General features: G+C 38.0%; 2 protein-coding genes across 13 annotated transcripts in view; one reads left to right on the top strand and one right to left on the bottom strand.

Moving 5' to 3' along the window:
- Positions 1-25,611, top strand: part of iqsec2a (IQ motif and Sec7 domain ArfGEF 2a) — a 167,382-nt gene that overhangs the window by 106,092 nt on the left and 35,679 nt on the right. For 4 of the 12 annotated variants that reach the window (XM_021472055.3, XM_073910309.1, XM_021472057.3 and 1 more), the window contains 7 exons: positions 195-334; positions 508-633; positions 3,022-3,121; positions 3,816-3,977; positions 5,397-5,588; positions 7,064-7,113; positions 8,197-13,505. In XM_021472055.3, the coding sequence (XP_021327730.2) occupies positions 195-334; positions 508-633; positions 3,022-3,121; positions 3,816-3,977; positions 5,397-5,588; positions 7,064-7,113; positions 8,197-9,657 (2,231 nt within the window). In that variant the 3' untranslated portion in view covers positions 9,658-13,505. Of the gene's footprint in view, positions 1-194; positions 335-507; positions 634-3,021; positions 3,122-3,815; positions 3,978-5,396; positions 5,589-7,063; positions 7,114-8,196; positions 13,506-25,611 lie in introns of those variants that run through there. The other 8 variants (XM_021472059.3, XM_073910313.1, XM_073910316.1 and 5 more) reach the window with 2 other exon arrangements.
- The window catches only part of pdzd4 (PDZ domain containing 4), a 35,322-nt gene continuing 22,400 nt past the window's right edge, over positions 12,690-25,611 (bottom strand). The window contains exons 3-8 of the mRNA XM_009303962.5: positions 24,375-24,664; positions 24,182-24,272; positions 21,129-21,227; positions 20,963-21,025; positions 19,826-19,927; positions 12,690-16,490 (exon numbers count right to left, since the gene is read on the bottom strand). Of these exons, the coding sequence (XP_009302237.2) occupies positions 14,538-16,490; positions 19,826-19,927; positions 20,963-21,025; positions 21,129-21,227; positions 24,182-24,272; positions 24,375-24,664 (2,598 nt within the window). The 3' untranslated portion in view covers positions 12,690-14,537. The remainder of the gene's footprint in view (positions 16,491-19,825; positions 19,928-20,962; positions 21,026-21,128; positions 21,228-24,181; positions 24,273-24,374; positions 24,665-25,611) is intronic.

The following is a 25,611-nucleotide window of genomic DNA, read 5'->3' as shown; positions in this document are numbered from 1 at the left end:
GTTATTTTGATTGATGAAGCCAAGCACTGGTGGTCAGAGGCAGTGCAAATAGACTCTGCCACTTGCACAAATAGTAAATAGACACTCCAGTTAAATTAACCTGACTTGTTTTCTGAAAAATATGGTAAATCTGATTTATGTTTCCCAATAAAACACAACACAGCAGTCTCACATTCTGCTCTCTTCATCGACAGGAGTGGATAATGGACAGGACATTCCCAGGGATTTGTTAGTGGGCATCTACCAGCGCATTCAGAAATGGGAACTCAGGACAAATGATGACCATGTGTCTCAAGTGCAGGCTGTGGAGAGGGTCATAGTTGGAAAGAAGCCCGTAAGTTATACTATGCCTGTCAAGCTTGTGTTAAAAACCACATATTATCGTTCAGAGGAAAACTTGATCTTGTTTATTTGTGTGGTTTAGCGTGAGACAAGTCAAGTTGTATTCTGATAAATCCCCCTTGTGTGTGTGTGTGTGTGTGTGTGTGTGTGTGTGTGTATGTGCAGGTGCTCTCTCTGCCTCACCGCAGGCTTGTGTGCTGCTGTCAGCTGTATGAAGTCCCAGACCCCAATCGACCCCAGCGGAGTGGAGTTCACCAGCGGGAGGTCTTCCTCTTTAATGACCTGCTAGTGGTGAGTCTTCACTCAGCCAATAATGGCCTAATTACTGAAAGAACATACAAAATAGTAGAAAAAGAACTTCCTTCCTTTTTGGTTAGATTAGTTGTGCACTTATAATAATTACCCACCTTATTTTGCTGTGGATGTTTTCGTTTTTCTTGTGAATGCATGAGCTTCTGATTTATTAACTAAAAGTAATTTGTTCATTCATTCATTTTCGTTTCGGCTTAGTCCCTTTATTAATCCAGGGTTACCACAGCGGAGTGAACCGCTAACTTATCCAGCACGTTTTTACACAGCGGATGCCCTTTCAGCCGCAACCCATCTCTGGAAAACATCCACATGCACTTATTTACACTCATACACTGCGGAACTAGCCTACCCAATTCACCTGTACCGCATGTCTTTGGACTGTGGGGGAACCACAGCAGGAGCACCAGGAGGAAACCCATGCGAATGCAGAGAGAACATGCAAACTCCACACAGAAACCCACTGCGTTGCCCTTATCTAAAGTTATAGTTTTTAACTGCACTCTTAGAAAAAAAAAATATTTAAGCTATCGTTGGGGTGGTATATTTTTGTACTTTTAGGTAATAATGTGTACCTTAAATGTACCTGTATGGACCCTTTTGGTACAAATGGATACTTTTTGAAAAGACCCCAGTGAGAGCTTTTATATTTTTTTGTAGAAGAATAAAAAATACCAATAAAAGGAAACAAACAGTGTGTTTTAATTAATATGAGTAAAAATAACTGTTTATGAAATCAGTCAGCATAACAAGCTGTTTTGTACAGCCGAATAAATTAAAGTGATGAGACTTAAAGTCTTGACATGTTTTTTAAAAGGCGCAAATGATAAAAATAATCTTTTGGAAACTGTTTGGACAGAATTGTGTGTAGGCATAGTGTGTCCACAGTCATATTAGAGTGATATAAACATAATAAGTCTCTTTTTTTTAATAAGACAGTAAAATCACTATGTAATTTGAAACCACAGCCGCATAGTTTCAGTACAATTATAAAAGAAGACGCTTAAATCCCAGTTTGTGGACGTTAAATCAGGTTTATTTTGTACATTAACATAACGGATATCCATACAGCAGTGGATATTAACATGTGCTCTGTCACATTGCCATGCAAAAACAGTGCAAAGCCGAATGTGTGTGTGCGTGTGCAAACTTTATAAAGACATTGTGTGTGACTCATCATTGCAGAAAGGCTTGACTTAACTCCACAACAAATATATCAAATAACAGTTGGGAAAGTTCTAACTATAGTAAGAGAGATCTGCTTCATTCTTGTCTGTCACTCTGCTGTTTATCTACGTGAAGGCTACACGCTCCAGAAACAGATCCCTGACACACCGGCGTAAATGGTGGGCTGGGAGATATAGCTTATTTGCATTAAAGGCACAGGCAACAAAACAGCTACAATGTTTTAAAAGCTCAAATATACCGGATTTAAAAAGATAAATAAATAATGATGGGTGTTTTGAGCGGAAACTTTACAGACACATTCTGGAGACACAAAAGACTTATCTTAAATCTTAAAAAGGGATTAAATAGGTGCCTTTTAACTTAATAAGTTAAGTTACAATCTATATTTATCAATTCTCATGTAGTTTGACCCAATTCAATTGCCTATATTTATGATTTATTTTAAATAATTTTAAACTTTAATTTCTGGTTTTATAAATGTAAGTACATTCTAATTTACAAATAGAATACAGTATTGTGAAAATCATCTTGAACATCATTCATTCATTTTCCTTTAGCTTAGTCCCTTATTCATCAGGGGTTGCCACAGCGGAATGAACCGCCAACTATTCCAGCATATGTCTTACGCAGCGGATAGCCTTCCAGCCGCAGCACAATACTGGAAAACATCCATATGCTCTTAAATTCATGCACTTATACACTAAGGCCAGTTTTGTTTATCCAATTCACCTATACCGCATGGACTATGAGGAAATCTTGAGATTCATATATAGATATATTAGACATCTGTCAGTGATTGGTATTGGCCAATAAATACAATAATCAGAATAAGCAGATTAGGTCCTGCCAATCATAAGAGTACGGAAAAATTTGGATTTGTGCATTGTGTAAAGAAAGCGTAATTATTTTTATGTTTGCAGTTTAGCAGTGTAGAGCCTACAAACTACAGATTATCATTATTGTTACCCAGTTATAACTAATTTTAAAGTACATTTTAAAATACAAATTAAATTTTCTTTACACACAGCACAAATGCATTGGGTTTTGATTGGCAATGGAAGTTATAAACAAGGAAAATCAGTCAAGTGTGTCCAAGCTGTTATTTTCCAGTTTATAGTATGTGTATGTGTAATGGTCATAACTACACCTAACGCCTAACATCCCTTCTGTTCCTGACTGCAGGTAACGAAGATCTTTCAGAAGAAGAAGACGTCTGTTACGTACAGTTTCAGACAGTCTTTTCCCCTGGTGGAGATGCAGGTTCATATGTTCCAGAACTCCTGTAAGTATATTCATCCCTCCATCTGTCTGACCATCTGTCCCTCCTTCTTTATTTATACTATCACTCCTTTCCAGTTGGTTTACACACTCTGCTTTCATCCACTCCATCACTCCATCTCTTTTCTCATTAGCCTTTCCTTGCTGTTGTGTAGGTGGTATTTTGGTTTCTTAGCCATATATGAAGCAGAAAAAGACAACTATCTGTAAATCCTTACTGTCACCTCAATTCTATCCTTTTTGAGTAGCAATGTCTGTTCTTTATTTATATGAATTAGTTTGAATAATGATAATAATATTAATAAAAATAATAAATAGTTTGTTAGGCATGTGATACTAAAATAATAACATAAAAATTCTCATTTTAAAAGAATTTTTACATTTATATAATATCATACATGAATTTTTCCGAAAACCAAAAATCAAGTAAATTTTTAAAGATTTTCTCACTTAAAAACAGCAAAAGTACAGCTTATAAAATTATTTTTTGTGGTTAGTTGTAGTTCATTACTTGTGGGTATCTGTGCATTTGGTCAGAATGAGGATCTATAACTAATTACATGATGCACAGCACATTCTCCTTTATCTGGGTCTCTCTCTAATTGACTGCATTTACCCTCTCTCTCTCTCTCTCTCTCTCTCTCTCTCTCTCTCTCCCTCTCTCTCTCTCTCTCTCTCTCTCTCTCTCTCTGTCTCAGACTATGCTCATGGTATCAGACTGACATCAGCAATGCCGGGTGCCGAGCGTAAGGTCCTGATTGTGTTTAATGCACCGAGCCAACAGGACCGAACGCGATTCACCAGCGACCTGCGAGAGAGCATCGCTGAGGTGCAGGACATGGAGAAATACCGTGTAGAGTGTAAGAAATTTATTATTTTATGTTGTTTTACTATTCATGATGTAAGGAGGGTATACAGTTTAACCCAAAGAATGACCAGTCTGTCAAATGAAGGAAAGCCGGAGTCAGAGATTCATATAAATAAATGAAGTTTACTGAAAATAAATTACAGTTTCATCAGCAGAAGCCAGCTTCAACACTCGCAATGAGTTCCTAGGCCGCTCTGACTTACAGTACAACAATGCAGGATTATACTCTTTACACAAGTCCAGAAAAGGTGGGACCCAGGTAAACAGTTCTTATTGGTTACAGCAAAAATAGACAATTCTAAATGCGTGCGTCAATGAAGTATTGTATCTAGCTCCAGATATAGATGGCGACATCGTTCTTGGGGGTCAGGCTGACCCTTAAGGTATTGAGAGCTGATCTTCGACCTGTAAAAGCTAAACCAGGGACACAATAGGCGCAAGAGACAATCTGTTGTGGAAACCCAAGGTTGTTTTTTGTACGTTTTATCAAACTTTGTGCTTTTGTACGCTTTATCAAACTGATTCAAGACTGATTCCATCAACATTCGGCTACAATATCCTTACTACACACAGAGTCTATCTACATACAAAAGGAATTACAATAGAATTACAAACAAAACCGAACAATCAAAATAACTAAATTACTGTAGACAAAATTGTGACGAATAGAACAGGTGTTTTTCCTCTCCTTTACAACAGTAATTCCGTCCAGACGCTATGACCTGGTTTTTGTGTGTCTCCTGAAAACAAAGTTGAAAGACACAGGCAAGGAGAGGAGCACGGACACTAAACATTCTTATATCAAGCAGTGTTTTACAAATAATTTACAAATAAAGTGATTTACTACAAATAATTATATGTAGTAAAAATGATTAGAAACAGGATGTTGAGAAAAAGGATAAACGTTGATTCACGTTGAGATGGATTTGAAGGTAGAATTCAGACTCCTTCAATAAACACAGTGTTCTTATTCTGAAATTTGTTATGTGGCTGATAAATGAATACCTAGGTTTAATGTTCGTTCCCATAGAATAAAATAAATTACAAAAATAAATATTTGCTAGAATATTCACATATTAAATAATTGATTATACATATAACATAAATAAATGCAAAGGACACATTGTGATAGTTCTTCTTGATGGCCACTCTAACAGACAAAAATCAGTGCTATATATTTATATAGCTGTGCATAATTTGGACTGTTGTAAGTTATTTATATTTTTGATACCCCAAATATATTTTTAAAAAATCCCATTCTAAAATAGTTTATTTTAAATAATGGACACTTCAGATCTTCTCCCTAGCAAGGACATGTATTTTCTTGACCCAGAAATGAATGTGAAGGATCTATTTTATTCATGCTCACTGTTTCAAAATATATTTGACATGTATTTAAAATGTGTTTCAGCTGAGTTAGAGAAGCAGAAAGGTGTGATGCGTCCAGGGCTCATGAGTGGGGAAGTGAGCAGCGTCGGTGGAATGAAAACTGAGGCTGTGAACGGCACTCTAGGAAGGCCCAGCCTGGATGACACATATGCTGCAGGAGAGGGCCTTAAACGGACGGCGCTTAGTTCTTCACTGAGAGACCTCTCTGATACGGGTACAACACACATTCACACAAGAAAACTGCACACTATTTCAACTACAGCTCTCAGATTCTGTGAGGAATACAGTTAAAATTTTGCATGGAGTACTTTTAAGGCATTATGCAATAAAATAAGCCAACTGGGAAAAAAAAAACAGCTGGTTAAATGTCAGTTGTTGGTGTGTCTGTATGTATGTAATGCAATGCTTAGATTGCAGGTAGAAAGCAGTCAGTTAAATAAATTGTTTAAACTAAAAGGATTGTTCACCCAAAACTGTAAATGTACTCACCCTGAGGTGATTTTTCTGTTCCTAAAAACAAAAGAAGATATTTTGAAAAATGTTGCAGTAGCAATCGCATTTAGAAAAATACCACGAATGGCTAGATTTCTTTTCTGTTCCACTGAAGAAATAATCTCAAACAAATGATGTGATTATAATGACCTAATTCCGTGTTAGTGCCAAGTCTGTTGATATAAAGGAGATTAACAGATGGTATCTACATTTTAGTCATCCAGTAATTATATTCTATTTACCAACGTTATTGTCACAATGCACGTTATTTATAGTGATAATATCAGCTTGCTTTCTGGTAGCCTAGACAACAGAATTTGTAATGTTATTTTACATTTATCATTATTGGCATAGATATTGCTGGGTATACCTATACAGCATATATCCTCTCACTGAATACAATATGCTCAGATGTGATACAGAATGACATCTCGATGACTGACAGTTTACCAGAAAGGCCTGAGATGGCTTATCAAAGACCAGGAAATAGTTGTCCATTTAGTCATTATTCATGCTCCATTCATTTCTGTGGACTAGGCTAATGTTTAAGTTTTGTAATGTGTAATCTTTTTAGTAATTATTTAAAAAGACAATTTTGTGTGATTCACTCTCCTACCATAATAATGTATTTTGAATCTTTTTACTTGACGGGCATATCTAAACACTGACAAAATACTTAAGTAACTATAAATTTATATATAAATATATGAACTGTTGAAACCTTTTAACTTTTTTTTTTGTTATGGGAATATTTATAATTAATATTTAGAAATTCACTGCAGTTTATGCTAAAAGGTTCTTTCTTGAAATTCTGAACTTCTGAAATGGCATACAGTTTGGTAGACACTGCCCTCTAATGGCAAGTTATGTCCTTGCATAAGGCTTTCAATACAGTGGTAATGAATGGCATAATCATATTATAGATATCATAGCATATTTATTACTACATTCCAGACTTGTTAGAATCATTTTCTTTGGTCATAAAAATATATTTTTACACATTTATAAAAAAAAACTAAAAGTTTAGCTTTGTTCAGTATTTTGAAGTGAAATTTGTTTACAAAACAATTCTGTACACAATTTATAGCTTGTTCCTGTTAAATGGATCATTCAAGGTTAAACATCCTTTATGCAGTGTAGGAAAATGTTTCCTTCGTGTTTTTTGACCCTGACCTTGCTATGGTTGGTTGGGTGCAGGAAAGCGAGGCCGTAGAAACAGCGTTGGCTCTTTGGATAGTACCATTGAAGTAAGTCAGGCAGTTCTTAATGCATGCCGTCTTATTAAAATGGAATGATCTTTATTGCAATTTTTACAAATGCATGGGTCTTGAATTTGTGATTGTTGTGTGGTCAAGTGCAGCATGTTTTAATCTTTATTGTGTAAAAAGGGTAATATGTGTATGTTTTGCATGTGATGTGTCTTGATATCCCTGATGCAGCTGCTGCTAACTACTAATAACTAGGCCCATACTGAATCTGCGCATGCAGAAGTTCGCAGATTTCCACAGATTCTCAGCCCATCATTGAGTCTATATATTTAGTTGTGTGTAAATTTATATTTATCCAGTTTTTTATTTAATTTTAGTAATATTATTGACTAATATGAAAACATTCATATGATTTACTTACAATACAGTTTTAAAAGTAGTCATTTCTGTCTTTTAGTAGATATATTATATGGGAGACTTGCTTTATTTACCAAATAAATTGATCTAATAGGATTTGCATTGTACACATTAAATAAAAGTTACAAATGTATTATTTTTTATTTAACATATTAAGTTTTTAGTTACGATACACCCAAAATCATTCAGCATAAATCTGCAGATGTTTCACAATATTCTGCGCAGAAAGAGCAAAAAAGTCCGCAGATTTTGTCTGGCCCTACAAATAACTAATGCTTTAAAAAAATATTTACACAATCAGTGTTTGAATGCTGGTTCTATTAAATGCATGTCTTGATTAAGGACAAAAGTAAGATTTGCTTTGTTATTTATTTGCTGTGTGGCTTGTATAGGAAGACACTGACAGTTTTAACTTTGTGCTTTAGATGTCTTGTGTGCATGCATATATATATATATATATAGAGAGAGAGAGAGAGAGAGAGATTGTATCCTTGTGCATGATGTATCCTATAAGCTGAAAATAATAATTTTCATTTCTGTTAAACTATCTTTATAGCGAATATTTATGTCATTGTTGATCAACAATTTCAATTTTGTTATTTTGATCAAGGAATTCCTGTCATTTTTATTGCTTTCAACAATGTGGATCTACTCAGAATTCCAGTGTCATGACTGTCAAGCTTTGTGTTTTTATGCTCACTGTAGGGATCCATCATTAACAGTCCTCAGCCGCATCAACGCTTACCCATGGGGGGTGCCGTTCCCGGCTGCTACGGGCTGGAAGACTACCGGCCTCACCGCCCCATCCTGAGCCCCGGAGTAGGGGTGGGGGGTGGGCCGGGGCAGCTTCACAATGCAGTAGGCAATATGGTGGGGGGCTCTGGCACCAGCGATCGAGGTGGGGGGCCGGGGAGCAGTTCTGGAGGGAGCAATTCCGGTTCATTCCTGGGCTCCCTGTTTGGGAGCAAGCGCGGCAAACCCCCTGCTCCCCTTATTCCCCCCGGGCCACACTACCCAGCCCCCGTACGACCTCCTACAACAGGAGGACCTCCGCCTCCTTCTCCCTCCGCCCTCAGCCAGTCAGATCCCGGTGGGCCATCCAAGATTCAAGCGCTCCACGCTCAGTACTGTCACAACAACTTTGGCCAGCCACCACCCCCCTATCACCATCACCACCGATACCACATGCAAGTGGGCGCCCCTGGCCATCCTCCTGCTATGCATCCCCCCAACATCCATCCTCCCGCCATGCATCCGCCCAATATTCATCCTCCCGCTATGCATCCACCCAACATCCATCCTCCCGCTATGCATCCACCCAATATCCATCCTCCCGCTATGCATCCACCCAATATCCATCCTCCCGCTATGCATCCACCCAATATCCATCCTCCCGCTATGCATCCAACCAATATGCATCCTCCCTCTGTCCATCCTCCCTCTATGCACCCTCCCTCAGGCCATCCTCCCGCTATGCACCACACGCTACAACGAGGGTCCCTCCCAAGGCGTGGACCGGCCGCTCCCTCGCACCCCCAGCTCCAGCAGCAACTGTCCCACCACGCTATGCAGCAAGGCCGCTATGGCAACATGGCCTGCACCCCTCCGCCTCTGTCCCCGCATTCACCCCATTCTCCCGTCGGCCCTTTCAACTTCTACCACGTGCACGGAAATCCCATACGCCTCGCACGAGTGCCTGGACCTACAGGCAAGCTTCCTCTTACCCTGTCTCACTCTCAGCCCCACCCTCACGCCCACTCCCACGGTCACTCTCATACCCACAACCATCTCGTCCACGTCCACAGTCCCCACCCCGAACTCCATCACTCCGGCCAAACTCACTTCGTTTTCTCACCGCCCCCTCAGGCACCATCCGCCATCACAGCCCGGCACATACCGCAGGGCGTCTCTCACTACATACCACAGTATCCGCCCCTATCATCCATCCCACCTCCCCCACCACACTCCCCATTACCTCCTCCATCGTCCCCACATACCCCTCTCACGCCTCTCACCCCGCTCTCCCCGCTGGCCCCACAGCTCCCTGGACCCATGGGGGCGCAGTCGGGCGGCCCAGGGGGCGGAGGAGGAAGTGGAGCCAGCAACAGCAGCACGGTCGGCAGCTCCAAATCCAAGCCTATCAACCGTATCAGCACGGTGGTGTGAGGGTTAGCCGCGGCAGAGGGCGCAGGGTCCTAACGCGAAGGAGCCGGAGCACAGGCAGGAGGAAGCACACCAAACTCAGACTCTGTTACTTCCACATCAGCTTTCCTCATGTGTAAGAGCAGGAAACCTAGCCGGCTACATGCTCATTGCTAGCTTGAGCGACCTCTTGCTGTTCGCCGCCATTCCAAACAAGGGTTGTGTAACAGCGTCAAATCTCCGACGGAAGATCTGAGAAGCCTAAACGGGACAATGGTGAAGCAGATGAAGTGTTTTTTGAGAGTTGAATATTACGTGCATCGCTGCCAAAGGAAGAGATTACAGGGAGAAAGGGGGTGCCAATTTAAGACTGGAATTTCAAAGACCAAGTTTGACTATACACAAGGTGACAATAGTGAACTCTTTAAACACTCAACAAGGATACCAGAAAAAAATGAGTGCAAAATATAAAAGAATTCCATACGTAGTCTTTTAAGTTTCCATGCGTCTCAGATGACAATCATTTCAGGGTCTGTCAGAAAATATTTGCTTGATACATTCCTCAGAATTGTCAGAGTTATTCCTCAACATATAAGAAGCGCCAGCATGCTTTTAGAGGGATGCCAAACACTTTTGTAATTCTGTTAAAAGACTTTTGTTTCGCCTTGTGAGTGAAGTGATGAGTGGAAACTTCTACACAGTTAAAACAAAATCATCATTATTTTAAAACTGTTTGAAGAATGTTTTTTTTTTTGCTTGTTTTTTTGTCTTGAAGAAGCTGGGCATCAGGTTTGCAATAAGTCAGCCATAACAGTAAAAACACTTTTTTAAAGACCTCAGTGAAGTCATGATGTCATTTGCGCCTTTTCGGTTACTAAACAGAATGTGTAGAATGAGAATATATTTGCTAAATATTTTATTAATTTTTTTTGCTGTTATGAAACACTATTAGGTAAACAAACCTAAATACATCATACACAAAGGAGTCGTGACTGATAGCAAGCAATCAGGACTGGAAAAGACTGAAAATCAGTGCTGTCTCTGTTTATTTCCTGCCACCTGTTACCTCAGCATTTCTCTTTCCCTTTTAGCTCTGCCATTTCACTTTTATTTAGAGTAAAGCTCATAATTCTCTGACCAATGAAACTTTTTTTCGGCAATTCATTGCATAACCTTAGTGCCTACTGAAAAGGTTTGTCATTGGAGGTTCTGGATCAGTAATTATGCTTTGTTAACACCTGGATGTTTTCCTCTTGATGACCTGTTGAAGGAGCAGGATGTTCATAGCGTTGTCGAAAGCTTCAAATGAATTCTGTACTTATGGACTTGGTTTTGTACAGTTTCAGCAGTCAAATAAATCTCTAGAAGTAATCGAATTTTAAAAGGAACATCTGGATATGGGGGATTTTAAAGGACGACTTTTATTACTATTACGATGTCAAATACTACTGATATAATTCTTGCTATTTTTGGTGTAAAAGCTACTACTAATATGATACCTGGATATGTTTTAGCAGAGTGCCGTGCCGAGTGTTTTCTAAGAGCTTTTTTGTTTTGTTTTGTTTTGTTTTTTAGATGAACAGGCTAGCTTTTTTTCTCACGTAAAATCAATGTTTAGCAAACTAATTGGACTGCTGATTTCAGGTAAATGTTTTGCAGCAAGTTTTCGAAACTATATTATCCACATAAAAGCTGTATGATTGGTGTAAAACTTGTCATTGCCAGAAGCCATACACACTTGAGCAACTCGCTCCTGTAATATTGTGAATTAACGCCGAGTTGCATGTCCAGTGTCAGTGCCCTCTTATTTTTTTATCGAAACGCGTGTTTAGGGGACCTATATTCACACACTCATTCACACTGGGAAGCTTAACAGCATCTTTAAATGTGAAGATCTTATTGCTGAAAGTTTCTAATTTTGCACATTCACAAGTTAAAGATCATCAGTGCCTAGGATCCAAAGCTCCAAAACCATCTGCGTCCTTCCAAACAGTCCCTTTCACTTTCCTCACCTCCCCTCTTTGACAACCAAAATGGGCCGTTCTCTCACCATTAAGCGCAATCATGCACAGTATTACACAATAGTGATGTGTTTGAGTTATTTTTATACTAACAAAATTGTAACAAGTCCTACAAGGGTGAAAACAAATATCTCTGCTGCTAGGCCCAGCTCTTATCTTGTTCTTTAGTTTTACTTGCCTACACATGGTCAAACTACAATGCTGTTTATTCAGGTAATGAATTCCAGTACTTCAAATATGCTAGCGTTATCAATAACTAAAAATCGTAAGGCCCTTGTAGACAAACAGGAAGTCCATTTCCCCCACAAACTGTGGTGTGATCTGAATCTAGAGGGCCGTTCACTATATTTCACGATTTTCGCTTATAATGGGCAGTTTTTCTTCGTTTTAACTCTAATGCTTTGCTCTTGTGCTTGTATTAAAAGTCCTGAGTGCTGGGGCATGCTACACAAATAAAAGCAGAGATGTATGATGTTAAAAAAATAATAAAATAAAAATCAATCCAGTAGTTTTGAGATGCGTGTTCTGGTTTCTGGACATGCTGATGTCTTGCGCCACCGTGCCCCGTGTTGCATGTCTGCACTTAGCTGAATGATGCTGTATAAACCTGAATGTATATATTAGCTGATATAAATATGCCATATTTACTCTGCACTGGACTGGGGTATCAATATCTGGCTGGGAAGGGGAACCATTGTTTACATTTTACGGACCTGAGGGTGGGGAGGGGGCTTGAAAGAAATTGTAATTGTAAAATTGTATCAGTATGTGTGTGTAAGAGAAGTTCCTATATTTAAAATGATTCATTGTATGAAGTTTTATTTGTATATATGTATGAGGTTTCAGTGCAGAACTAATTCAGAGAAATTATGTGATAATTTATTGCTCTCATTCTATAAAACATGTTCTTGCTGTTGGAAACTTGTTTTTATTAATGTTATTTTTGATGGACAATTTGGCTGTTTTATCTTTTTTTTTTTTTTTTGGTGTGTGAACAGTGTGAATGTGTGTTGCGTGCAATCAAATACTGACAAGTTTATATTAAGCATACAAAATGGTTTTATTTGTCTAAAATGGAGTATTTTTATATCATCTCAGTAATGCATTGAAATAACCACTCAAGAACTAATGCACATTACACATAGTATAATTAGGACTATTGATATCGATCAACAGGTACCATATGAGTATAACTGCAGATTTCTACATTTGTATCTAACACCAAGACAGAAATGACAAATGATCTGGATAAAGTCCTCTGGTCACATACATTTGTAAACTGAGAAACGGAAGTTATTTGTGTGCTTCTGGTGTGTACATTTTAGGCAAAGTCATGCAAAATTAATTTTGCTAAACAGTTGTCTCGAATTTTAAAACTGGCTAAAACTCCCCCGCAGGCACAGAATCATAACAGTTTGTCTTATTGACGTTGCATCCCAAAGTTGTGGGGACGTTGGATTTTGTTTGGAAATGAAAATCGGGTTGACATCAGAACCCAACGTTAATGTTCAACCTAAAATCAACCAAATGTCAACGTCATTATTGGACGTCAAAATGACGTTGTCCTAAGACGCTGGCCAGACATTGTATTTTGGTTACCTTGACTTTGGTCATGACCTAAATCGAACCTAATATTAAAACGTCTTATGATGTTGTGTGCCTGCTGGGTCTTAAGGCCGATTTCTACAAAATCTTCAAACGGTTTTGAACACTTACAAATATGCTGACAAATTTGTATATCATTCCTTTGTGAACAGTTTTAGAGTATTCACTACTCTGTTGTGTTAACCACTTCAGGTTAAATGTTCCTAATAACAGTATATTAAAGTGTACAATCTGTTTAATCTTTAAGCTGGTTATATTTCATAGGATTCCAGAGTGTTTGTGCTTTCCCTTTTGCTGGTGATCAGTATGTATTCGCATTAGGCCACATAGGGTTGTGAAAATATCTTCATGATGATGACTTGGGGCATTGATAAGAATTATCTTACATTCGAAATTAAAAAAAGCATAATGTGGATTACATTGTGCTTTTGTCATATTTGGGTTATCATGAACAGTACAGAAGAAATATGTAAACAGACCATCGTCAACAAACAGTACAAATGTTCAGCACCACACCTCTGTAGGAAAGTTTACCATGATTGTGTCTGCACAGGTCAAGCACTTATATGATGATGTTGCTGTCTTATTATTCCATCCACCCATTATCTTCCATGGAAACCAAAAATTCAGCAGTTAAGAAATTGAATTTTTGTCTTTTGTGCCATTGCGAGGAAGTTATTGTATGAATTCCATTGTGTTTACTTGCAAAAAATGACTTAACAATTGTCCTGCTGTAAGTCCACATTTGTAATGTGTGCATTGTGCTTGTGAGTCCATTCAGTCAACATTCATAATCTGTAAGAGTGCCTCTGTCACTCAGCCATGTGTGTTAAGTAGAAATGCTCAAAAGCAGATGCTTGACCCCCGAGAAGTGTCAGTAATGCCACTTTAAAAAGTAATATGACGTGACATTCATTCATCAAGAAAATCCAACCAAGCATTTTATATGAAGGTTACATTTACTTTAAGCATAAGAAATTAAACTTCGGTGAATTCATCATTTATATTAGTTTGAGTATAAACATTTTAAGAACAATTGAACAGTTTCAGTTTAAATTAATTTTAACCTTCTCCAATGTTGCTTCTCAAATAAAGGTCCTGTTTTAGGCTTTTTCAGATATTTACATTTTAAGTACTCATTAAAAAAGGAGTAACATTAAACGGCGTGGTAGACGCTAGACTTTGTGCAGCCATAATAAAGTGGACAGATGAACCCTGAAACAGTTCTACAAAGTAAGAAGATATTTAATTCCCTTTTGTCCTTAGCATCTTTTAATTTCAGACTGTGGTAACAGACAAAAGAGGGTTGTACACTTTTGTCCCATCTGGTGAACGAGAGCCATGAGCCAAAAGCTCTTGGATGGTGATCCAGTTGTCCAGTATGCGTCGGTTGCGCTTCTTGGAGCTCTTTTTCTGACTGAGCTCTAAAATTGAGGCTGAGTTCTGACCTGATTCTGACTGGCTGTCCTTGCCCACATCCATACCGTGATCTCGCAGATAATCCAAGCGACTCTGGATCATGTACTCTCTGCGTCTGCGCTGCTCTCTGGCTTTAAGCAGCTGTTGCTTGCGCTCTTCCTTGCTCCAGTAACGTCCCATCTTCATTTCACTCACTGCATCATCATCAGTTGTCATTCCACTACGCTCCTCACGGATCTTCATAGCTCGGGCCTTCAAAAGCCGGTCTCGGACTGGACGTTTGGCCACATATCGAGTCCCATCGCTCCTTATCTTGACCTTCCACTCCATGCGTGGTGAGGCAGGAGAAAGTGGCAAAGGTAAAGCCAGAGAAAGCTTCACTGGGCTGGGATGAGGTAACGACCCCAAGGTGTTATCACGATGTCCCTCACGGTCACTGCCCCCAATTGGTGCCTCACTTTCTCCTTCCACAGCTCTATCTAAAGGTCCAGAGCTTTCAGAATGAGAGGATCCAAGATGCATGCAACTCTGGTAGCGTTCTGGAGTGAAGCAATTGGAATGACGCCGTCGAGTGAAGTAAGGACTTGACTCTGCACTACGACCACCATTCCTGGTATGGTTGTTTACCCTAGAACTGCTGTTCTGCGCCATCCCATCAGGCATTCGACGAACAGTTCCTTCTCTTGAGAGTGAACAGAACTTCTGATTCATAGGGGTGATAGTCTGAAACTTCTTGTAGCTGCTTGGTGAATAGGTGCTGTTAAGGCTTGCTCGTCCCCTTTCACTCCACATGGGCCGATCCCTGTGTCTGCTTGGCAGAGGACTTGTGGACTCGTCTTGCTGAGAAACTGGAAGTCGATGTTCACTCACCATGGGTGGGCTCCTGGAGCTCTCTCCCCCAGTGTTGTAAGCACTGGTGCTGTCCTTGTCTGATCGTTCTTTCTCAGGAAGTTCATTAATATCAGATAACTCATGCAACGGAGACCCCTGAGGTTCTGCTGAAACACGGCCAGATGTTTCTTCCTCCATCAGCCAGGCTTTCAAACAGCGCTCTCTTAGCTGCTGCATCTTCTGTGCTCGTAGAATGTTCCTGCACTTAAACTCAAGGTGCCTCATTTCCTCTTCGAGAAGTGCCATCTCGTGTGGAGTCAGGTTCTCATTACTGTTCTCATCCAGAGTTCCTTCCTCCTCCCTATTCTCATCTTGCCGTTGTCTCTCTCCATCTTTCTGCTGCTCTTCTTGAACCTGCTGCACTTTCTTAATCCTCTTCTCGTAACGACACTTGATTTCCAGAAGCTGCTTGTACCTCTCACATTCCTCCTCTGTCAGGCCTGGCATCACCATCCCGCTGACAGGATCATGAAGGTACCCTCCACCCACACTTCCACAGTCCAGCGAGTCCGTGCTGAGGTGGAGCTCTCGGAGAGGAAACAAAGGAGATGGTGTCTCGCTTCCTCCTCCACCACCTCTGCCAGGTCTGAATTTGCGCAAGCTACCAGGCGTGTTGGTGGCATTAGTGTTGGTTGCGCTGGTCTGCTCATCACCCAGAAGGATGTCATGCTCAGAGGACTCTTCATTCTTTGTGCTTTCATCTGTTCGGCCAACACCACTATCAAGCTCTTGACTGTTGTTGAGGGTCGCTAGGCTGAGCATGGGTGTCTCTCGATGTAAAGCTTCCTCAGGAATGCCTGCCTGGAGTCTCTGTTGGCGGAAATGGTACAGGCCGGGCAGATTGGCGGTATTAAGGGTGTCCACACTCATCCCTACAGGTAACTCACAATCAAGCTCTTCTGGGTCCAAATGAGTGTCAGTCTGGGGGAAAGCCACCAAGGGAGGAAAGAAGAAAAGAAAGTGAAGCTTTAGTTGTTTATCATGACAGTATTGTTATAAAAGTACAAGCTGCAATACTACACACGAACACTAGATGACACAGTATGTATACTTGTTTAAATTTCAGCAACATTTGCAGAGGTAAAGCAACACAAGGATTACAAGACATGGTATTTAGAGTAATTTATTCATGTTCTTTTGTAATAAGTATCTTATACCAAGCTAAAAATCTAGATGTATTTTTTGTGTTTGCTGCTGTTTTTTATATTTTTGTATTTTTGTCTACAATTGGTAGCCAGTAATCAATTGTAATTACCACTTGATGATTATATTTCAGCTCAACATTTTTTAATGGTCTTTCCGTGACACTTCGTCTCTCTCTGTCTCTCTCTCTCTCTCTCTCTCTCTCTCTCTCTCTCTCTCTCTCTCTCTCTTTTTCTTTCTTTTTCTCTCCTCCTAATTTACTCAGTCTTTCCTCTCCTCCCATCCCATTTCTCCATCACTATCTCTCATTCTCTCTCCTGATCTGACAGCTCTCTTGTTTCTGCTCTTCAGTTTGTCATTAATCATTTTCTTTTGCTGGGAGGGTATTTGTAGTGTGAAAGATACAAAATGGCCCCTTTTTTGTTCTGATCTTGTTAGTGCTGTGCGTTGGCTGGAATGAGCTCCCTGTTTTATTCATTAGCTGACGGCTCTGCTCATGATAGATGATTTTTGCCGGCTCCACACAATAACCAACAGCCATTTTTTTCAATATCTCCACTAAGTCGCCAGGAATTGCCGAAAAATTGATGATACAAAGTCATACATTTCAAGAACCATATTTACAGCTCTGGATTGGTGCTCATTTAGAGATGTTTATATACAAGCAGAGCGAGAGTAAATGCAATTTAACTTTATTTAGTATAAAATTAGATTAACTTTAACAGAGATGGCTGTAAGATCAGATTAAGGGCTTCTGTTTGTATTTTTTTTATTTGTGAGTCATTTCTGCTAAGCAAATAAGTAATGACTGCAGCAGTAGTGAGAAATTCATGATAAAAATAAACAGATATAAATTAGGCAGAATAAAAACTGTTATAGATGAAATATATATGTGTGTATACAGGCATATGAAATGCTATGTCCTTGGAAAAGGCTGACTTGAAAAAATCTCTGCCTAGTAAACAGTACCTTACTCGTACCCCTTGATTTGATCTCTTTCTCTCTCAAACCTTCCATCAATTCTTTCAATTACTCTCCTTCCTTTCTAATGGTGCATATTCTGTAAAGCAGCTTTGTTCCCTCTCACTCTTCGTCTCCTTGTGGAATAGTGTTAATGGAACTGCCACAAATCCTTGACGCCCATCACTAAGAGTGATCACATGATTGAGACATTGAGTGATGTGAGACTTCTGTTTCCCTTCCTTCAGCAAAATAAGCCATTAATTTTAGGATATGCTGTCGTTGGGGACAGAGTGGGTCCATTAACTTTGCATGTGCCTCAAAAAGCCTATTTTTGTGCTTGTGTGTGTGTGTGTGTGTGTGTGTGTGTGTGTGTGTGTGTGTGTGTGTGTGTGTGTGTGTGTGTGTGTGTGTGTGTGTGTGTGTGTGTGTGTGTGTGCTGGAATTGTGCGTGCCTAGAGGACCATTTTATTGCTCAGAGGATGTGAGGATGATTTCGTGGAGATCATAGTTATATTGCATTTCAGTGTCTGCTTTGTCTCCAAGGGTTTCCCTTAGCCTTTCTTATATAGGAGATAGAAATATACTTTTAAAAGTATAAGAATTCTGGTAGTTGTTACCAGGAGGATAGAAAAGAGAAAAGAGGAGAAGGAGCCTTTGAAGTTGCTACAGTCTGTGTTAGTATTGAAGAATCTAACTAAAGATATAGAATTAAGATTCCTTGTAGCAAACTTATGTGTGTTGTTTCTAGAAAACCATCATTTATTTGTGTTGTTTTATTTTCATTTGTTTATATTGATCTATTCTTTATTTTGTTTAACCATATGATCATTACTGATTTATATAATTATCATTTTATTGATCATTAGTTAGTGATTTAATTATGATTATTGATGATTATTTGTCATTGTATCATGTTTTTATATTTTATTATTAATATTTGTCTTAATGATGATTCAGTGATGTAGTGGGTACGATCGCCTCACAGCAAGAAGGTCGCTGGTTCAAGTCTCGGCTAGTTCAGTTTGCATTTCTATGTGAGTTTGCATGTTCTCCCCATGTTTGCATGGCTTTCCTCTGGGTGCTTTAGTTTCCTACAGTCCAAAGACATGCGCTATTGGTAAATTGGGTATGCTAAAATTGACTGTAGTGTGTGCAGCTGGAAGGGCATGTCCTGCGTAAAACATATGCTGGATAAGTTGGTGGTTCATTCCGCTGTGGCGACCCCAGATTAATAAAGGGACTAAGCCGAAAAGAAAATGAATAAATTAATGGATTTTCCTTAATTTATGCTTCATCATTATTTCATTTTTTATATTGTTATAATCTTATGACTGTGTGGATTAAAGCAACATTTGTTTTCCTGGTTAACAGAAATGCCTTTAACCAGAATCTTACATGAAGACAGCAGTGTCTTTTTAACTGTAAAACTGTGATCTAACAGTAATTAAGTGTGTTAGTTTCAATAAATTCCATTTTAATATTTTTTTATGAAACTAGTTCATTTGGATTGTCGTATTGAATATATATACAGTTAAAGTCAGAATTATTAGCCCCCCTGAGTTATTAGCCCCCGTTTATTTTTTCCCCTAATTTCTGTTAAACAGAGAGCAGATTTTTTTCAACACATTTCTAAACATAATAGTTTTAATAACTCATTTCTAATAACTGATTTATTTTATCTTTGCCATGATGACAATATTTTACTAAATTTTTCAAGACACTTCTATACAGCTTAAAGTGTCATTTAAAGGCTTATCTGGATTAATTAGGGTAACTAGGCAGGTTAGGGTAATTAGGCAAGTTATTGCATGACGTTTGTTCTGTAGACTATCAAAAAATATACCATAAAGAGGCTAATAATTTTGACCATAAAATGTTTTTAAAATTAAAAACTGCTTTTATTCTAGCTAAAATACATTAAATAAGACTTTCTCCATAAGAAACAATATCATTAGACACTGTGAAAATGTCCTTGCTCTGTTAAACATTATTTGGGAAATATAAAAAAAAAGATAAAATAATTCAAAGGGGGCTAATAATTCTGACTTCAACACTGTGTGTGTATAAATATTTTTGGGAACACAAAAATGATCATAAAAACTAAAAAGGCGTTGAGTAAAAGTGTTCTATTGCATGTTATATGTCTTTACCTCTATCTCTGGTCTGGCCAGCAGTAAAGAGAAGTTGGTACTGTCTTCACGAGTCAGGATGGCCACTGCTTCCTCTCGGTTTTGGACTTCTATTCCATTGATCTAATGTGAGACAGAGAATAATTTGAAGCCATGCATAAACATAAAGTATCAGGTCTTTTCCAGTGGTGGAAAGAGTAATGAAAAATTATACTCAAGTAAAAGTACAATTACTTTTCCAAAAAAACTGGTGCAAGTAGAGTAAAGGTATCTGTTTTAAATATTACTCAAAATATGAGAAAAATGTAGCCCTTTTACAAGTACTCAAGTAGCGAGTATTACACTGTGAAAAGTTTAAGCATTTACATGCTATTTGTCATGTGTGTGGTTGACAACGTCACATTCTGTAGTGCACTTAATTATTGTTTAAGGCCATTTTGTGATTTCAGTCATCATACAGTAGGCAATTATTATCTTCTCATCAGTGAGATGCAGTCTTTTGGTCATTGTGTGTAAAAATTTTTGGACATTTTTAATGCTTGCAAACAGTTTGCTTCATTTATAAAGCGTCCATGTCTTGAGGTTTTTCAGTAGGATACGATTTACTTTCTATAAGATATTTGATTGGATTTTTCTAATTAACCAATCCTCATAGAGAAGAAAAAATAAAGTAGTGAGTGCAGGTTGAAGGAAAATAGTTGAGTAAAAGTACCAATACAGAATTACAAATGAACTCAAGTGAAAGTAAAAGTGCTTATTTGTAAAATTACTTAATGCAGTAAATTTCAAATCCTGAAAAAAACTACTCTATTACAGTAATTTGAGTATTTGTAATAAGTTACTTTACACCAAAAAAAAATATACCATCAAATCATCAATGTTTGTTTCATGAGCTCTTTGGTAATGAATGTGTCAGTGTCCCATCAGAATTCAGAATAGATGAAGAACTTGTCAAGACAATGGAAATATGACACTTTGTGTTTGCTGTTCTGTAATTATTCACCAGAGCAATTACGTGGGCCGCGCTAAAAGTCACAGCAATTAACGGCTGACTGTCTCAATTGACCTGCATCCCAGATGAACAATGACACAATCATGTCAGTCCATTTCTGATTATTATCATTTCCCTCTAACAGCACATCTGAGATGTAAACATACCTGTAATATCCGATCCCCCTTCCTGATTCTTCCATCTTTTGCTGCTATGCTGTTTGGATTCACCTAAGTTGAAATGTCCACTTGAATATCTCATTTGAATATTATGTATGACATACTGTTGTTCTGAGCACTGAGATAATTTATCTGGCCTGATGTGTTAACTCACCTCCCCAACGTAGATGCCTTGGTCTTCCTCATCGTCCGTCCGGTAACAGACTGTTAGCCCCAGTTTATCTTGCTGACTCGACTTATAGAGCTCCACCTCCTGACAGAGACAGAGAGGAAGAGCTGCTCATGGGGCAAAGATTAAACCCTCTGCTTTAAAGATGCAGCCAGCCAAAGCAGATGTATGAGGTGCTGCTGGCTGTGCTATTGTGCTGTAATGTTGCTTTTTTAAACACATAAATTTTGTTCCTTAGAGTGTGAAAGAAACAGCATATATTCTCTAAATTTTAATTTAGCAACTCAATAATTTCCCAATACAAGCAGATTGCCTTTTTCTGCATTGACAGGATTTAGTCTTTTAATATAAAATACACTCAACGGTTAATTTATTCGGTACGCTTGTCCAACTGGTGGTTAATGCAAGTTTCTTTTTAGCCAATCACATGACAGCAACTCAATGCATTTAGGCATGTAGACATGGTCAAGACAATCTGCTGCAGTTTAAACTGAGCATCAGAATGGGGAAGAAAGGTGATTTAAGTGACTTTGAACCTGGCATGGTTGTTGGTGCCAGATGGGCTGGTCTGAGTATTTCAGAAACTGCTGATCTACTGGGATTTTCACAGAGGCTACATTTTGCACAGGCTCACTAAAATTAGGCAATAGAAGATTGGAAAAGCATCGCCTGGTCTAATGAGTCTCGATTTCTGCTGCTACATTTGGATGGTAGGGTCAAAATCTGGCGTCAACAACATGGAAGCATGGATCCATCCTTCCTTGTATCAAACATTCAGACTAGTGGTGTAGGGATATTTTTTTTAGCACACTTTGGGCCCATTAGTACCAGTTCAGCATTGTGTCAACATCACAGCCTACCCGAGTATAGTTGCTGACCATGTCCTTCTCTTTATGACCACAGTGTACTCATCTTCTGATGGCTACTTCTACCAGGATAACGCACCATGTCATAAAGCACAAATAATTTCAGACTGGTTTCTTGAACATGACAGTTCACTGATCTCAAATGGCCTCCACAGTCACCAGAAGTCAATCCAAAAGTACCTTTGAGATGTGGTGGAACGGAAGATTTGCATCATGGATGTGCAGCCAACAAATTTGCAGCAACTGTGTGATGCTATCATGTCAATATGGACCAAAATCTCTTAGGAATGTTTCCAGTACCTTGTTGAGTCTATGCTATTCACCTTATTCTCAGCTGTCGAGTGGGCGCTGCCATTTGAATCTTTTTGTCTCGCGATTCCGGTCACATTCACTTCCATTCATTTTTTGACGTTAACAACTGCTCGTTACGCTGCTTGATGTTGCAATTTAATATTTTCTTATTATATTATGCTAATTGGTCTGTGTAGTCATGCAAACATTTGTTTGTAGAGCAAGTAGTTTGGCCATTTTCTGCCGTTTATTATTCCTAGTCATTTCTCCCATAGGCGACTGAATCGGAAGTTCTAAGACAATCGCGAAAACAGGCGCACTTCCGCATTTTAGAATAAGGTCAATAAAGCAGGGGTGCTCAACCCTGTTCCTGGAGATCTACCTTCCTGCAGAGTTTAGCTCCAACCTTGATCAAACACACCTGAACCAATTAATTAGGACCTGAACAGCACTTGATAATTACAGGCAGGTGAGTTTGATATGGGTTGCAACTGAAATCTGCAGGAAAGTAGATCTCCAGGAACAGGGTGGGTCACCCTAGCCATAAAGGATTAAGGCCGTTCTAAAGGCGAAAGGGGACCAACCCTGTACTAGTAAGGTTTACCTAATAAAGTGGCCGGTGAGTGTAATTGTGTGTGTGTGTGTGTTTTAGCAATTCAATACATATAGGTACTGTACATAAAAACGAGTTTTGAAAAAATAATATTATTGCCTTAATACTGTATTTTAAATCTACGGAAGTCTACAACCTAAGGCCATGCTTTCAAATATTTGTTTTCTTGTGATCACAGCTTAATTACCTCATGATAGTATAGGATAGGATAGGATAGGATAGGATAAACTTTATTTGTCCTCGAAAGGAAGTATGTCTTGGGAAAAGAATGTGCTACAATGTTGCAAGCAGGCAATAAAATAAATAAATAAAATAAACAAAACTGTTAGGAACAAACAATTAAGAACATACATTGTTTAAAAAATAAGACTATATATAGATATGAAATATAAAGCACAGAATGAATTATGATCTTGACATAAGAACTCCTTTACTCGTGATTGAAACTTGTTTTTTGACTTATTTTTATTAATAAAATTAAATGAAAAGTTCTTTGATCATGGCTCAATTTTCCTGTGATCTCAACATAACAAAAAATAGTTTTCTGCTTTTTTATTTATTTATTTATTTTTTATTTATTTATTTATTTATTTATTTATTTATTATTAGTGATAGTAGTAGTAGTAATATTTGAAAAAAATATTTGAATGCATGTCTGCTTCTCCATTTTAATCTGACCTGAACCATAAAAAAGTATTGTATAATTCAAAATGATAGAAATTATTTTTTTTTATGACAAAAAAAAAACATGAAAGCATTAATTAAGGTAATGTTCCATGAAAATATTTTGTCAATTTTCTACCATAACTATATCAAAATCCATATTTAAACAGTATTGTGCACTGCTAATAACCTAATTTCGACAATTTGAAAAGATTTTCTCAACGTTTAGTTTTTTTGAATCATCAGATTCCTGTTTTTTATGTGTCTTATATGTGTATTATTTTTTGTGTCTTGGCCAAATACTGTCCTATCCAAACAAAGATAAATGTAAAGCTTATTTGTTTAACTTATAACATTTATCTCAACTTCCAAAAAATGTATTTGTGGTTTTGTGGTCCATGTATACAAATTATAATACAAAATTATAACACATAGTTAAATTATAACACAAAAAAAATAATTTTTGTGTTTTACCATAATGTCTATACTTTTTAATATATTTCTTTAAGGTTTTCTTATTGTAAAACAATCAAAGATATTTAAGTTTGACTCATTTATTTTTATTTGTTTAATGGAATGTTGTTATGATTTGTTGGTGCTCTCACCTCATATTCCAGCTCTTCTTGTTGATCCGCCTCATGGTTGGTCACACTGAAGTAGTCGTTTGTATCGCTATACTCCTGCCCCAGAGAACCACTGTGAAAAGAGAAACAATTCTTCATCATGTTTTCAGCACATGTAACATTTACAGCTCTATACAAGCAGTAAAGAGATCAAGAGGACGTTGAAGACTCTCACAGCTCATTCAGCAGGTACGGCTCCACCAGCGGGGCAAGAAGAGGGGAGTGTGGAGGCTTTGGTGATCCACTGCTTAAATAAGACCCTCTGTCCCCATTCAGGAAGTTCTGGAAGCTGATGTCGGTCTGTGTGCCGTTGTCCACACAGTCTGTGATGGCCATGAGTCGAGCCTGGCCGGCGGCAGCACCCAGCCTCCTCCTGTGCCCCTTCCGCACCACCTGAAGCAGCAGAGGATCATGAGGCTGGCCATCCTTGTCCTGGGACAGGTGAGATGTTCTTCTCCCTTTCAGCTGCATTCAGTGAAACACAAGAAATGGTTACCATATAGAGTAAATGCCACTTCAATTCAATCTTTAAGATTTCAGTTTTGTCTTTTTTGTTGCATCTTTGTTTGAAATTTCATTAATATCTTTACATGGAAGAATCTAATGTTTAGAGGACTATGCATGCCTGTCAGTGCGAATACTGTTCTCCAGATTAATCGATTTTACATCTTGGAAATATGACCCAATTACGTTTTTTCTCCTGAAAATGTCCTCTAAATAACTAGGCAAACATGTCTGCTACCTTGTTCTTATTTGTGTTACATTTACATTTATTCATATAGCATTATATATATATATATATATATATATATATATATATATATATATATATATATATATATATATATATATATATATATATATATATATATATATATATATATATATATATTTATTTATTTATTTATTTATTTATTTTTTTATTTTTTTATTTTTTTTTGTCCAAAGTGACTTACAGGAGGTATTCAGTGATTCAACAAGAAGAGGCAGTACATACAAGATGTGCTATTTATATATAAAAGAATTGATAAGTTAAATACAGCCTTTCAGAGGCACAGAATAATTCACGTCATTCCAATAAAATAGTAAGGTTTAGAATCTCATTTATACATATTTTACATTAACATTATTAAAAGTACATTCTGGGTGACAAAGTTTGAAGTTCAACGTTTAATTTCAGACTTTATATGTATTGTAAAGATCTGAGGTAAACTGCTGCTGCTTTCAATAGTACAATAAATGTCATGTAAAATGTTACATTGATAGCATTCAACATTCAATAAAGCACATAATCAGTACCTGAGGTGATCATTGTCACAGACGTTTCAGAGACCATTTTTACAATAACAAGTTCAGCTGAAGGTTAGGACAAAAATCTATTTTAACATGGAAATATGTTGTCACGTCACGTG

The sequence above is a fragment of the Danio rerio genome, chromosome 8 (assembly GCF_049306965.1).
Source record: "Danio rerio strain Tuebingen ecotype United States chromosome 8, GRCz12tu, whole genome shotgun sequence".
Classification (NCBI taxonomy): Eukaryota; Metazoa; Chordata; class Actinopteri; order Cypriniformes; family Danionidae; genus Danio; species Danio rerio.
This window is presented reverse-complemented; position numbering and strand designations above follow the sequence as displayed.